Consider the following 14,376-nt stretch of genomic DNA (forward strand, 5'->3'; position numbering starts at 1 on the left):
AGCTGACTCAATATAATACCTAAATCCCTTAATGCAACCAGCAGAGCCACAGTGCTTCTGTCCTCTAAAGCTGATACTTTCTATTAATTCAAGATACCTGTTCATTCACCTTTCTTTCCAGGCCAATTGCTAAAAGAAGGGTTTTGTGGTTGGAAGAAAGGCAAGCTCACAGTTCAGAAAGACAGGAGATAAACTGCTGGCCTCTTTGTAGTCAATAGGGCTTTTATCTCTGGCTTCAGTTCTGGATTTTACCAAATACTTTTGTATATGCAAAGTTACATTTCTGTAACTTTTCCCATACATTTATTTACCAGATCTGTACAGGCAAAGGAAAATTAGAAACACTTCTGAAATTTGTTTTCAATATTGAGAGGAAAGGTTTTCCCAGAAAATAACTAACATGAAAAATTGCAGGTATATGTGTGTCATTCTCTAGTAATTTCTGTAGCATAAATTCAAACCTCCAAACTATTGGCTCATAAGAATGAGACAATTTCATGGACAACTTTTGACTGTACTAAGACAAAATCCTACCTGGAACTCATTAGAATTTATGATACTCAACACCTGAATCAGAATTTTGTTCTTCTGTCTGGCTTTTATAAGAAATCAGCAGAACACATGGCAATTGATGTTTCCCTGTCTCACTATGAAGGCAGGGAAAATAGAATGGAACGACTTCTGATGGAGAGGACTATATGAACATATACTCCTGGGCCAGCTTCTTTTCTCTGTATCACTTCAAATAAATAGTGAAAGCTGACTAATCACATTAACACTTAAGGACATAATTTTGTAACAATGGCTGGGAGATATTTTACCATTCTGTAAAGATGACCTGAACAGAAAATACGCTTTACATTAATCTCCCATTTATCACACTAATAAGCATACAGTAACCGGAGTGTGTAGAAATGATGATGCAGTTTGTGGAAATCTCATAACATAAGCTTTAATTCCTGAAAAGGTTAAAACAAAAAACCCTGATCTGTTAAGAAGTCTGGAGACAGAATAAATATGGTCAGTTCCTTCTGCACCAGGAAAGCTATGAGACCCCCCATATGTTTTGAGATGTTTGCTTTCTGTCAACCTGTTCAGCTAGTCTGTGATATTACTGAAGTAATTATATAGTAAGCATCAATGTATTTGTAGCAAATGGACAATGTCTGGCCAAAACCTGGCAATGTTTATGGAAAAAAATATGAGCTACTTATGTGACACACTGCTATACCCTTACTTCTCAATGGTCTTATGTCTGAAGAATGAGAAGTGATCACATCAGATGAAAGTTTTAATGAAATAGACTCATGGCTATGAAATATTTTACTGAAAATGGCCTTGCTGCTTCAAGTATGGTCACAAATACTCCGTTACAAGTTGAGTGTGAGTGTATGTAAAAAGATAAGGATACTATCTACATTTACCTACTCTGATCCCAGTTGGCTGCAAAAAGCAGAAGAATCTTCCTGCCGCAGTGATCGCGATTTTCCAGTACTCCCGGGAACCCATCTGTCAGAGCCCGTTTGATTCCTGGATCATCAGCCTTGAAATTTTTGAACATATCCAGATTTAACTGGCGGTACTGGAAGTACTGAGCCAGCAGTCTGAAGGCCTCAGTTTGGTGAAACTTTCTGGCTCGGAGAAACCTCAAGATGAAGGCATCATCTGTACGTAAAAACCCGATGTCAGGCCTTGTGATGATCATGTCCCTGACTTGCTGGATGTCCTGATGCAAAATGTCTGGGTTTTCATTCAGTTCCAGGCGGGCTTTCTCTATAGTCTCTGGACTAAGTCCAGCTTGTAAATGGGTCATCTCTGCAAAAACGTGTTTTCCAAATCCTTATCTTCAGATATTTTAGTAGGGGAAGTGCTGATCCCATTCAGTTGAAGGTCTGCTGTGAGTGTCAGCCATTCAGCAGCTTTTTGCTATCAAGTTGGTATTTAACAGATGAAAGCGAAGGGCTTTTCTTATTCTTGCAGGAAGAGTAACAGTCAGTTCACATGTAGTATAATCCATCCAAAGAAAAGTGTTGTCTATTCCATCACTTACTAGAAGAAAAAGCAAAAATATAAAATAAACATTAAATATGTATATAAAGCTTACACTAATTCATTTCGGAACTTTACACAGCAATAAAACCGTATTGTGTGCTTCATATGTAAGAGGATACCAGAATGGCGTATTTAAGATAAGGCAATCACTAACATCTTGAATGTATATATTCAAGTTTTCAGAAAGGCAATCTGATTAATTGACAATTAAGACTAAGCTGTATCAAATTACTGACAGACTTTTTTTTTTTATTACACTTTGCAAAGGTGTCTTACAGAGGTGTGGGACTTCCAATATTCAATAGCTTCAAGCCCAGGATGACAAAAGCAAAAATAATAGCAATTTTTTTCCTCTATCCCTAACAGGGTCTACCTTTCAGCTTCCTAAGTATGCAGATTGAGACTTATATTAAGTATAACAACAGTTTGCTTTGGTTTTATCACCCATACTATCAGCTCATAGCTATCCTTGAATTAGCCCCCTAGCTGAATGCAAAACTGATTTTTTAAAAAAAAACAAACACAAAATCTCCACCAACACATAGGGGTATTTTCTCCTTGGTAAAACCTCACTGAAAATATTTCCCATTGAGACTTAATACGTCTTCATGGGAAACTTTCCATGAATAAAGAGTTTGATGAATCTAATCCGACAAGGTTGGTGTTTTACTTGAAAAGACATGTATTTTATTCCAAACTCCTTTTTTCCATGTCTTGCAGCTTTCCTGAATACCTAGTTCTGAATTTCATTTTCATTCCTGTACTTTACCCAGAATTTGTTTTTACAAGTGTTAGAAGAAAAGCTGTTTAAGCTGTTTTGTATGAGCAAAATGGTACAGTGAACCTCTTACATTTCAGTGACATAATTAGCAAGAGGCTGTCATTGAAGTCTGTGTGGTTACATTTGTGTGAAATAAGATCAAGGTCTGTTCCAATATGATATGTGTGTGAAGAAAGATCAAGATCCATCAAATTTTTCAGCCATCACAAAAACAGACAAGCAACCAACACAACCCCACCATCCCACCCCACCACCCTTAACTGTTCTCTCTCTCTCTCTCTAATTTCTGAAAAATAAAAATTGGTTTTAAAAATTAAAAAGGAATCCCTCAGTGAAAGACATACTTCATGTTATTTGAAGAAAGCTATTTGGAAGGTTATGAGTTCTCAGTTCAATCAAAGGGGAGAGCAGCAGCCAGAGCATTTCTTCATCCAGGGGCTGCTCAGTTACACTGCAGTACCTGCAAGTCAGTTAGCAAAAGGGATGCCCAAGTCCCCCGATTTGTGAGCTTGCATTTCACTGACAAAAACTACATTTTAGATGCCACAGCTGCAAATCTTGGATGAGATCCTGAAAATTGAATACAGAGAGTTTCTGCATGTTCGCTTAAAGGACATCTGTGGCAGGAGAAAAGCTTTTCATTTAACAGCAATGTGCATTAGACTTGTCCGTGGGTACGAAGGAAAGTTTGTTAAGCAGCCTCCTCTGGTATTCACTGTGGATCTGGAGAAGATCTTGAGAAGCTTGAGAAGAGCTATCTACAGGGCAGAGTATCCAGTGATGGATCAGCCTTATAAAACAGTGGAAAAGGCAGAGCTGGGAGGAAAGAAGGCCGGCTGCCTTTGACAAGACACTACAGAGTGCAAATGACTCCAGAAAAACAAGCCCTGAAGTTTTGAGGGATAATCTGTGGGTGCAGGTTACTCAATTTGTAAATAAATGAGAGATATATTAAAGGTGGATTGCACATATAAAAATAAAGTAACAGTTATATGCTTTGCTCTTGCCTTTATTAGACCAAATTACGGTAGCCGTGATGGTATCAACTGGATTCCACTGATGTAAAATTTATGTAGGCCATGAGGAAAACAGGCCAATATTTTGTGCTTAAGATCTGAAATCAATGGTGGCATTAGCATTTTCTTGCATACATCATGTTTTTAGTTACAATTGTCTCCATGAGCTAGTTAGGGAGCTAGGTGTATTTAAGCATGACACTGTTAGTGGGGGAGTGTAGTGTAAGGATTGGTTCCCTCCCTAGTTCTAACAGGTAGTACAGTAAGGAGGCTGTTTGTGCTCAGGGGTGCTCAGCAGAGGGGTGGGAGCAAGGAGTTTATCTGGGGTCTGCATCAGCTCTGTCTTAGGTCCCAGTATGAACTGGAACACCTTTGGAGTTCCTGTGACTTAGAATCCCAAAACAATGGAGTCACAGGATGGTTTGGGTTGGAAGGGACCTTTGAAGATCATATGGTCTAATCCCTCTGCATGGACACATCTTTCACTGTGTCTGCTTGCTCAAAGCCCCATCCAGCCTAGCCTTGAACACTTCCAGGGATGGGACATCCACAGTTTCTCTGGGCAACATGTTCCTGTGTCTCACTGTAGAGGAATGAAGCTGGGTTAATTAACATTGATAACATACAGCTCTGGGCTGGCCTCAGGGGTGGTGGGTTGGCTGATGTAGATAAGGTGCAGCTGTGGCTGGTTCTGTTAAGAGGTTGGGCAGCCAAGGAAGAGAGAGCAGCTGAGGAAGAGAGAGGAGAAAGAAGCAGAGAGAAGAGAGAATGTGCCCTGGGTGAGGAGAGACCAGGAGAAGGCAGCAGAGGGACTGGCACGAAGAGTATGTTGGTATGTGGTGGTAAAAGACCTTGTTGTAGCTGGCTAGTTTGGAGAGTGCTGCGACACCTCACCAACCTCACAGTAAAGAATTTCTTCATCATCTCCAATCTAAACCTATCCTCTTTTAGTTTAAGACCTTGTCCTATTACTACAGACACTTGTAGAACGTTTCTGTCCAACTTTCTTATATGCTCTCTTTAAGTACTAAAATGTTGCCTTAAGGTCTCCCTGGAGCCTCCCCTTCTCCAGGCTGAACAATCCCAGCTCTCTCAGTCTGTCTTCATAGGTGTTCTAGCCCTGAGGTGTTTCAGCCCTCTGACCGTTTTTGTGTCCCTTCTCTGGACCTGTTCCAACAGGTCCAAGGACTTGTGGCAGTTAACTGACCCACACACCCCAACCTTGGGATCATCTTTTTTTATGAGTTTATTGGAGTAAAACTGTCCCTTCCTCTGCTCCTTTTCTGACTCTTGCCTCCAACAAAAGGTATCTGTGGACATAAGGCATATTCTTGAAAGGTCAACTGCAGTCTTCTTCAGAAGAAAGTGGGATTAAACCAAGGAGATAAAGTTTGGCCCTTCAGATTTTCTTACAGGACTCCCAGGCATTTAATGTAAAAAATTTTGTTGCTTGTTTTCACTGAAGTTTCCTACTGGTTTTACCTGATTTAAATGTATTAGCACCCTTCATGCCCAGGATGATCCCAAGGTGAGGGAGATAAGGTCCTCTCCTGCCAGATGTTGTTGCCAAAAAGCAACATACAAATACTTAGTCTAACGAAAGATACATTTTTTTTAATGCATTTCAGAGTTTCCTGATAGTGAGCTGAGATATAGCCATGGGTTACAGCTTACAGGAGAGGCCCTATAGATTATCCTGATTATCAGCTGGAACAGAATGTACTAAAATACTTCATTGGTGTAATGTTATATACTGCAAAATAATCCAAATTTGTATGAACAATGTTGTCAGTATCTGAACCATAGCACAAATCATGGGGTTAGTAATCCACTCTAGCACCATTGACTTCAAGGCGTCTGATTTACATCAGTGGATGATTTGGTTCTCCCACTGCTTACCTTGACAATAAATTTAATGCTCCATAGCTACCCAGTTTAATTGCCATTGTGCTTTCTCAAATGGTACTGATTTATTCTGATTCCCAAGGGTATAACAGAAGCACCTTCTCCATTTTCACCCCCTCCCACACATGGCAATTTCTCCTTCTCTTACAGTGTTGTGTACAGCTCTGATCTATCTACCAATTTTTCAGATGTAAACATCTTTGTTCTGGTTTGGTTTTGTTTGGTTTTTTGGTATTTTTTTTTTTTCCAAATGAAGATGCCTGCCTTTTTTCCCCTTACCTTGAATTTTGTTGCTCCATGTTGGCACACTAGACTCTTTGTTGTAGTCTCAACAGCTGTTTTTCTGGGTTGTGATTCTTTGTTCCCTATTTGCTCTCCCAATGTCTTTTTACAGCCATTTACAATAAATCGTCCCTCAAAAGGAACAAAAACCAGCTTTAAACATGGAAAAATAATTAACAGAGGTTTGAAACAAAGCATATTAGTACAGAAAAAAATGGAAATTTCCTCCAAAATTGTGGCATTGCACACCATTTTGGCTTATTCATTTTCAGTCCCAACAAGGGAATGACAAGGGACAGAGAGTGGCTTTAGAATGGGTAAAATACTGAAACTGGGATAGTCTTCCGACAAACAGCTTATATTTTTGCCTGACCCTGAAAATAAAATATATAGTAATACTTACTAATTAACTAAAATGAAAATAAGGTCTTAAGGAATTATATATAGCACTTTCCATCCAAAAATCTTAATGTGCTTTACTGCCCTCTCTTCAATGACAGCTTCTGGATCAGCATTCAACCCCTATTTGCTCTATGTCCCCAGGAAAATCGGCCAAAACCTGCTCTCAGTGATGATGCTTGTCTGGATCATTTTGTTCCTGCCTGCTTAGTTGTCCCTGCAACACCGTTTGCATCTTGAAGCACTGTTCTCATGTCCATTTGGCCCTTCCCCATCCACTTTGGTTCCAGAAAGATTTTGGTTGCCTCTGTCTAGCGCATTTTTTCCATTCAGTCCAAAGCTGTGTGTTGTGTAAAATTTCATTACCACAGCTTTCAAATGGGGAAGGCACTAGGGTTTGATCCTTACCTGATATTAATAGGCATCACTGTTACGATTTATCTCATTATATAATTCCTAATTCTCTAGCATTGATACATACATTAGCTTCTAAAACCATGCCAGAAAAGAAGGAAGTGGGCAGGGAGGGAGGGAAAATGGTATTCTAGAATGATTTCATCTCAGAGTGTGGGTGTCATCTCATTAAATTGCTTCTTAAAAAATATTTTGATGTTAACTGTGGAAAACATCTTGAGGCTATGTTCTGCTTAGCAGGGATTTCTCTGTAAGGGCAGGGAAGGATGAATCCATAGCTGTGCTTATAGGAATAGCTCCTATGGCACTTGGTGGCCTTGTGGTACCTTAGTAGGAATCTGCACTGGAAATGGAGGACTCGGGCATAGAAACGGACATACCCCAGCTCCATGAACTAATTTCAAAAGAGTGATGAGAAAAACTGACTCTCGTCCTTGGCTGTGGGATCCTGGCATCCTACACAGGCAGTGGGGAGAATTACAGCCCCAAGTGATTTGCCTGAGATCATGGAGGATACATTTCACAGATCCAGGAACAACCATATGTCTCCTGAGCCACATGCTTACACATTAACATCTGGGCAATCTTTCCCCTCTACGCATAATGCTCTGCATCATAAGACAAATGTGAAGCCACATTGCACACAAGGAAATGGAGAGGTAGGCTGCAATGTTTCCAGTGTCCCCACTGTAATACTCCTAGACTTCAGTGGCACAGTCAGGGCCCCAAAAATGTAGCATTTATTTGTTTTTGCAAAGAGCAACCCCATTGTAGGGGTTCCCAACAGGTTTATCTCATATCCCAAGTCAAATAGCCTGACTGCTGCTCAGGTTATTATAGAGTCACAGAATGGCTGAGATTGGAAAGGACTTCTGGAGGGCATCTGGTCCAAATCCCCACTCAGGCAAGGCCTCCTAGAGCTGGGTCCCCACAGCTGTGTCCAGACAGCTTTTGAGTGTCTCCAAGGAGGGAGACTCCACAGTTTCTCTGGGAAATCTGTGCCAGTGTTCAGTTACTCTTACAGCAAAAAAGTGTTTCCTGATCTTCAGAGGGAACCTCCTGGGTTTCAGTTTGTGCTCATTGCCTCTAGTCTTGTCATTGGGTGCCACAGAAAAGAGCCTGTCCCCATCCTTTTTGCACCGTCCCTTCAGGTATTTTACACATCAAGTGAAATCCTCTTGAGCCTGCATGTCTCCAGGCTGAACAGTGCCAGCTTTCTCAGCCTTTCCTCATAGAACAGATGTTCCAGTCCCTTAATCATATCTGTGATCCTCTGTTAGACTTTCTTTCCTATGTCCATGTCTCTCTTCTACTAAGGAGCACAGAACTGGATACAGTACTGCAGATGTGGCCTCACCAGTCCTGACTATTATGAGCATCTGCTTCCCTGTAGCCTTTCCCTAATGGACTAGAATCTCCCAGTGAACCTAAATGAGTTAAATACAAGCTTTTCTCCTTCAAGTTCTGGTGCTCCTATAAACTTTCACTAGGGAATTGTTCCTTCTCTTTGATATGAAAATAGTGAATGCTTGTGACTGTAACAGCTGTATGTGGAATTTGATAGGTTCTCACACTTTCCCAGGATGCAATCTCCTCACTCAGGTAGAAAAACTAACCTTTCTGTCAGTTCAGTAAAAACAATATACCACACATTCCTATTCCCCTCATAACACAATCTTCTTGTGAGCTTAAGTCAGTTACAGGTTACCTTCGGGCCACATCTAGCTGTCCAGTGGTGGCAATTTAGCCATGACACAGCACAAAACACAGCAGCAACTCAACAGACCTTTGCAGCTCTCTGCACAGTACGTAGGGCAGGTACATCTGCAACACTGACCTGCAGCTGTCCTGCTGTTGCTGCAAGCTGACAGGCATGAGGAGAGACTGACAAGGTTGTCTAACAGACGTAAAACAAAAAAATTGCCTCATTATCTTTTGACCTGAAATGTGCAAAACTTACTGCCTACCTGAATATTAAGGAATAGGACCGCATGCCAAGGGGGGAACTGTAAATAAAGTAGCTAAACAAAGCACCTGTGAACTTAATAAGATTATTTCAGTTTTGCTCCAAATCATGATTTTGATGTTTTTGGTATTCAACAACCACAGATAAACTGCAAAACCCTATGGAAACATAAGGCCTGACCTGTGGCATGTCAAAGGAGCAGCAGACTATGAGGAACTTCCATGTTAGTCACGAATTACTCCAAGCATCGCCATGCAAAAAGCATCCTGGCCACTATTGGACAGAGGTCACTTCCTCTAATAATAAAGAAACTTTTTGCAGCAGAAAACATCAGCAATATGCAAAACGTGGATTGTGACCCCCAAGACTCATAATTCAGCTATATGTAGTAATCTGATAGCACAGGATCATAATATTGGTGTCTGAAAAATCCCTAAATGCACTACAGAAGTTGTGTTACAACATCTGCTCAAAGATATACAGAAGAAGGAACAAAACGTACCATTGAGCTATTTCATCCTATATCTTTAGAAATAACATGAAGTTTATTAAATTTTACTTAAAAATTTAAAGTACCTTTAAAAAATATGAAATACAATGGTGATGTATTATTGCCCTGCAGGTGGCTGACTTCATTCTGTTTTATACGTGATGCCAGAGGAAGGCATCTGTGGCATCCTGTGCGGTGGCAGTGCGGGGAGGAAGGGAAAAAGGGAAAGTCAGGGGCATAAAGGAAGGAAGGAGGAAAGAAAGGTGGGAGGGAAGGAGGGAGGCAAGGAAGGAAGGAATGAAAGGAGGGAGGGATTTCTGCACCTAGGAATTCATGCAATTCTGTTTTTTTTCTCTTATCCTTATTGAAGTTGGAACACAAACACACAGATTTGCACACAGATACTTCTCCCAAAATTATAGAAATAGAGTTTCATATAATTTTATAATAGCTTGTGAGTTTGTTTTCTCAGTGAGGAACATATGAGAGTTAAGGATTTTATTTCTATAAATCCTATTGAAGGGGAAAAAAAACACAAAAAAAAAAATCCCAACTGTGTGGAAATTCTCAAACTAAGTCCTCAGAGCAGTGTTATATGAAGAGGGAAAGGACTTACAACTCATCTGCCAGCAAATAGATGAACTTCTGTTCATTGAACTTCCCACTCCATAAAAGACTGATGTGGCTTAATATTTATTTTTTTTTACTAGTAGGACCTAACTGTCATGTCTTGTTTGTGTATGTGCCAGATACCCCAGCAATGGGCTGCTGGAGAAAATAATACTTGCTTGCCCAATAATAGCACAATTGCTTCAGTAACTGCACACTTAAATTAACAAGTGCATTAGTTTGCAGTTCTAGTTTGAAGTAAATATTGTCCATCGTTTTATGAGATTGATAATTCATATTTTAACTGACATGGTCCTCTTTCGGAAGATGAGGAGGCTGCTGTTGTATGTTTCAATAAAACAACCTCTGTGTTCAAAGCACATAGAGTTTAAGTAATTATGACCCAGTGCTATGGGGTGGATTCTGAAGTTCCTCCATTGCTGAACTCAATTACACTACTTACACTACTGCTCAGCAGCACTCGGTGCAATTCACTATAAGAGTATCTGGTCTCTGCACCAGATTTTAAGTTATAAATGATGATATAATAAAGTAAGAAGGTTTTTGGAAAAGGCTGTAATATCTCTCATTGTTTTGCATATGCTTTATAAGAGTCTAATTTTTAGAAAATATTCAATAGTTTTCAGAGCTGGATGAGTCAACAGAATTCTTAAAATAATTGGCAACATTTTGTAACAGATACATATCAGACCTGATTACATTGACAACACAAGCTGCCCCTGTAAACTTCAAGCTGGGATACAGACTGCAAAACAGGGAAAGCTCTGTAAGGTTATCTGGCTTATTGTTATATGAAAAAAGCAACCCTTACCTTTGCTATGCAGTGCCTGGCATAATACTGTTGCATAATATGTCATTTAGATGTTGGCATTGCATTAACTTTTAATACTGGAGAAAATACATGTTATCATCTGATTAAGCAGAAAGCACATGAAAGCAGCCTTTCCGTAATTTAATTTTTCTTTCCAAATACGATCCAGTCATTGTTTAGCGGTGGGCAGTGAGAAGCCATCTGCTCCGTAACTTCATTATTCCTGGAGTTGTTTAGATTGAGGAATCAGCATTTTGAAAAGGGAAACCTTTCTTTCTCCTATGACCTTGCCCACCCTCCCAGGATTAAATCATTGCAAACAGAATTAATGTCAGGCCAGTAGCACACATGCGGTTTCTCCAGCCAATATTTGTTTTGTGTTTATTTTCTGTATGAAGCCCTCTCTGAACACCCTTACTGCTTCCAGAGCCCACAACTTAATTCTTGATTTCCTGCAGCAAAAGGGATCCACAGGTTAGGCATGATTCACTTCACTTCTTCTCCTCACGCATTATCCATCACTGTTTGTCATTGGGAAAGCCAAACCTTTGACTAACCCAGCACATTCCCTCCTCCCCTTAATCCTTCATCCCCCTTTGGGCTGAATATAACTGGTCAAAACAGGCATCAATTTGCTGAGAAGCAAACAGGTACCTGCTGCTCTTTGGCAAGCTCCTATCTGTTGGCACTTGGTAGGATTCCTTACTTGGTCCTCTAACTCCCAGGTTTAACCCTTCCCCTTTCATCCCTCTCACCTCTCCCCTGGTGTCAAATTTTGATCTGGACTTTCCCTTCCAACCTGTGCTCTTTCCCCTGCTTGCCCAGCGCCTGAGCTGCTGAGCTGAGTTTTCCAGCCCCCATCCCTTCTTTCATGAAAGGCTGAGGCTGGTGATGGGAAAGGAAGACAGGAGGGAAAGAAGGGGGAAGAAAGTGAGGAATGGGGCTCTGTGGGGTGGAGGAGGGGTGGGGGAACAGGGGCAGGGAGAAAAGGAGGCAAGGAAGCAGGGCAGGGAGGAAAATAAACAGAAGGAGAAAACAGGAAGGCAGGAAGCAGAGAAGCAGAGCAAGGAGGACTGGAGGCAGAAGAGGCAGGGTAGATAGGAGGCAGGTAGCGGGAATAGGGGCAGCGAGGAGATGCAGGGGAAGCAGAGGTGGAGGGGGAGGTAAGGGAAGTAGGGCAGGCAGGGCAGGGAGGAGAAGCAGGGCAGGCAGGGGAAGTAGGACAGGCAGAGATCAGGGCAAGGAAGAGAGGCAGGGCAGATAAGGAGCAGGGGAAGGAGGCAGAGAGGTAGTACAGGCAGGGGAGGCAGCCAGGGAAGGCAGGGAGCAGGATAAGGAGGCAGGAAGGGAGCAGGCCAGGTAAGAGGCAGAGGAGGCAGGGAGTCAGGGCAGGCAGGGGAGGCAAGCAGGGGACATGGAGACAGGGGAGGCAGTGAGCAGGGGAAGGAGGCAGACAGGGCAAGCAGTGCAGGCAGGAGGCAGGGAAACAGAGGTAGGACAGGCAGGAAAGGCAGGGAGCAGGAGACAGGGCAGGCAGGGAGCAGAGCGAGCAGGAGGCAGCAGGCAGGGACCCATTTGGGCAGGAGTCAGGGATCTCGGGCAGGCAGAAGGAAGGGAGCAGGGCAGGCAGGAGGCCGGGGGGCAGGAGGCTGGGCAGGGAGTGGGCAGGAGGCAGGTCAGGCAGGAGGCGGGCAGGCAGCAGGCAGCGGGCAGGAGGCCGGGCGGGGAGCAGGCAGGGAGTGGGCAGGGAGCTGGTCTGGGAGCAGGCAGGGAGCGGGCAGGCAGGAGGCTGGAGGCCGAGCGGGGAGCGGGCAGGGAGCGGGCAGGCAGGAGGCAGGAGGCCGGGCGGGGAGCGGGCAGGGAGCAGGCAGACAGGAGGCAGGAGGCCGGGCGGGGAGCGGGCAGGGAGCGGGCAGGCAGGAGGCCGGAGGCCGGGCGGGGAGCGGGCAGGCAGGAGGCCGGGCGGGGAGCAGGCAGGGAGCGGGCAGGGAGCGGGCAGGCAGGAGGCCGGAGGCCGGAGGCCGGGCGGGGAGCGGCCCCTGCCCGCAGCGCGGCGGGGCTGCGGCCGGAGCTGTCCGCCCGGCGGTGCTGAAAAGCCGCAGCCCGGGCCCGGCGGGGCGGGGGAGGGAGGGAGCGCGGAGAGCCGCCCTGCCGCAAACCGAGAAAAGACAAACCCAATTACCTGCGCAGCGCCGGCAGCCTGCCGTGGGGCGGCGGGGGGCTGCGTGGGACGATTCCCCCCCCCCCCCGTAGGTGTCCTTGCAGTTGCGCTGGGTGGGTGAGAAAGATCTCCCGGCTCCCAGGTTCAGGCTCAGATCTCTCTAGAAAACTGTGAATGAGCGAGCGCCAGCTCCACGGGGCTACGATTTTTTTTTTGGTAGGAGGCGTGTGCACCAAAGCCTGGGTCCTTCCACTCGGCGGCTGCCGTCCCCCTGGGTCCTAAGCCCTCCTGCCGCCCGCCCGGCTGCCTCCCGGCGATCCCGGCGCTGCCAGCCTGCGGGCTGGGCGCACCGCCGCTGCCACCGCCACCGCCGCCGAGGGAGCGGTGACAAAGGAGCCGCGGGCTGCTGTCAGCCGGGAAAGCGGCAGCGCAGCCGGTCACTGAGAGCTCAGCCTTCACCTGCTGGCATGGTCTTCGCCGCCTGTTTGTCTCGCATCGCCCCTTTCCTTGCGAAAGCCGGGGAGAGCAAAGCCTTCCGCGGCGTTCAGGGCAGCCGCAGAAAGGGTCAGTTTAATGGGCCATGTATTATAGATGGGCTGCCTTAATGAATATGGCAGCCTGGGTTTGTAAGAGAAGTTTGGGTCAGACTACAGGTGAATCTAGCTTAGGGTGCTGTCACCACCAGCAGCCACAGCCAATGTCTAATGAAGAATGTAAGGACAGGACAAGCTTCACCCCTGCACTCTCCCAGACCCTCTCCCAAGCGTTTTAGGTTCAGGGATTTCCCCAGTAATGTGATGCCTGTGTTTTCAGGATTAGTTTGTCCTCCTTGAACTTTTACAGTATCTCCTAGAATGCCTATACATTTCTAGAACATCCTTTCCTAATTTCCTTTGACAAGTAGCTCCACAGGCCACCTGCCTACTTCACGAAGTACCACCTCTCTTTTGTTACAGATATCTGTAAGCTCCAAAACTATCGCCACGTTTTTGTTGTAGGGACCTGTAAGCTTTAGCTAGTGTTGCAGAAAGGACGGGAGAGAGGAAATTGTCTTATTAAAATCAAGTCCTGAAAATGACTCTCTGTAGGAGCCTTGTAAGACCTGTACTAGGCTCTGCTTGGAAGACTTTGGGTGACCTAATGGCCTTGGTAACCAAATTCACACCCTACTGGTCTTATAAACACAGTAAGCCCAACTGAATGTACGAGTAAAGTGCATTTCTCCTTCTACTACCCCTGTACATTGTGGAGTACAATTCCTGGGAAGTGGTGGATTCAAGTCAGCTGCCTTTGTCTCTTTGCTTTGGACATCTCTCTTGTGTCAGTTACTGAAGGTTCTAGTACAGTGAAGAACTGGGTCATAAGTGGTAAAAATGGCGAAACACTTCTGCATAAGAAATTGCTAAAAGAAGTGGGATTCTTCAGCATGGAGAAAAGAGATGAGTAAGTATAGATAAAACAGCAGTGTG

The 14,376-nt window shown here is 44.3% G+C and overlaps 1 protein-coding gene across 4 annotated transcripts in view; it reads right to left on the reverse strand.

Moving 5' to 3' along the window:
• Positions 1-13,045, reverse strand: part of CLVS1 (clavesin 1) — a 105,437-nt gene extending 92,392 nt beyond the window's left edge. The window contains exons 1-2 of one of the 4 annotated variants that reach the window (XM_080378297.1): positions 12,929-13,045; positions 1,425-2,049 (exon numbers count right to left, since the gene is read on the reverse strand). In XM_080378297.1, the coding sequence (XP_080234423.1) occupies positions 1,425-1,813 (389 nt within the window). In that variant the 5' untranslated portion in view covers positions 1,814-2,049; positions 12,929-13,045. Of the gene's footprint in view, positions 1-1,424; positions 12,420-12,928 lie in introns of those variants that run through there. The other 3 variants (XM_080378299.1, XM_080378296.1, XM_080378298.1) reach the window with 3 other exon arrangements.
• Between the last annotated feature and the right edge of the window lie 1,331 nt (positions 13,046-14,376).

Source organism: Falco punctatus (genome assembly GCF_963210335.1).
Source record: "Falco punctatus genome assembly, chromosome: 3".
Taxonomy (NCBI): Eukaryota; Metazoa; Chordata; class Aves; order Falconiformes; family Falconidae; genus Falco; species Falco punctatus.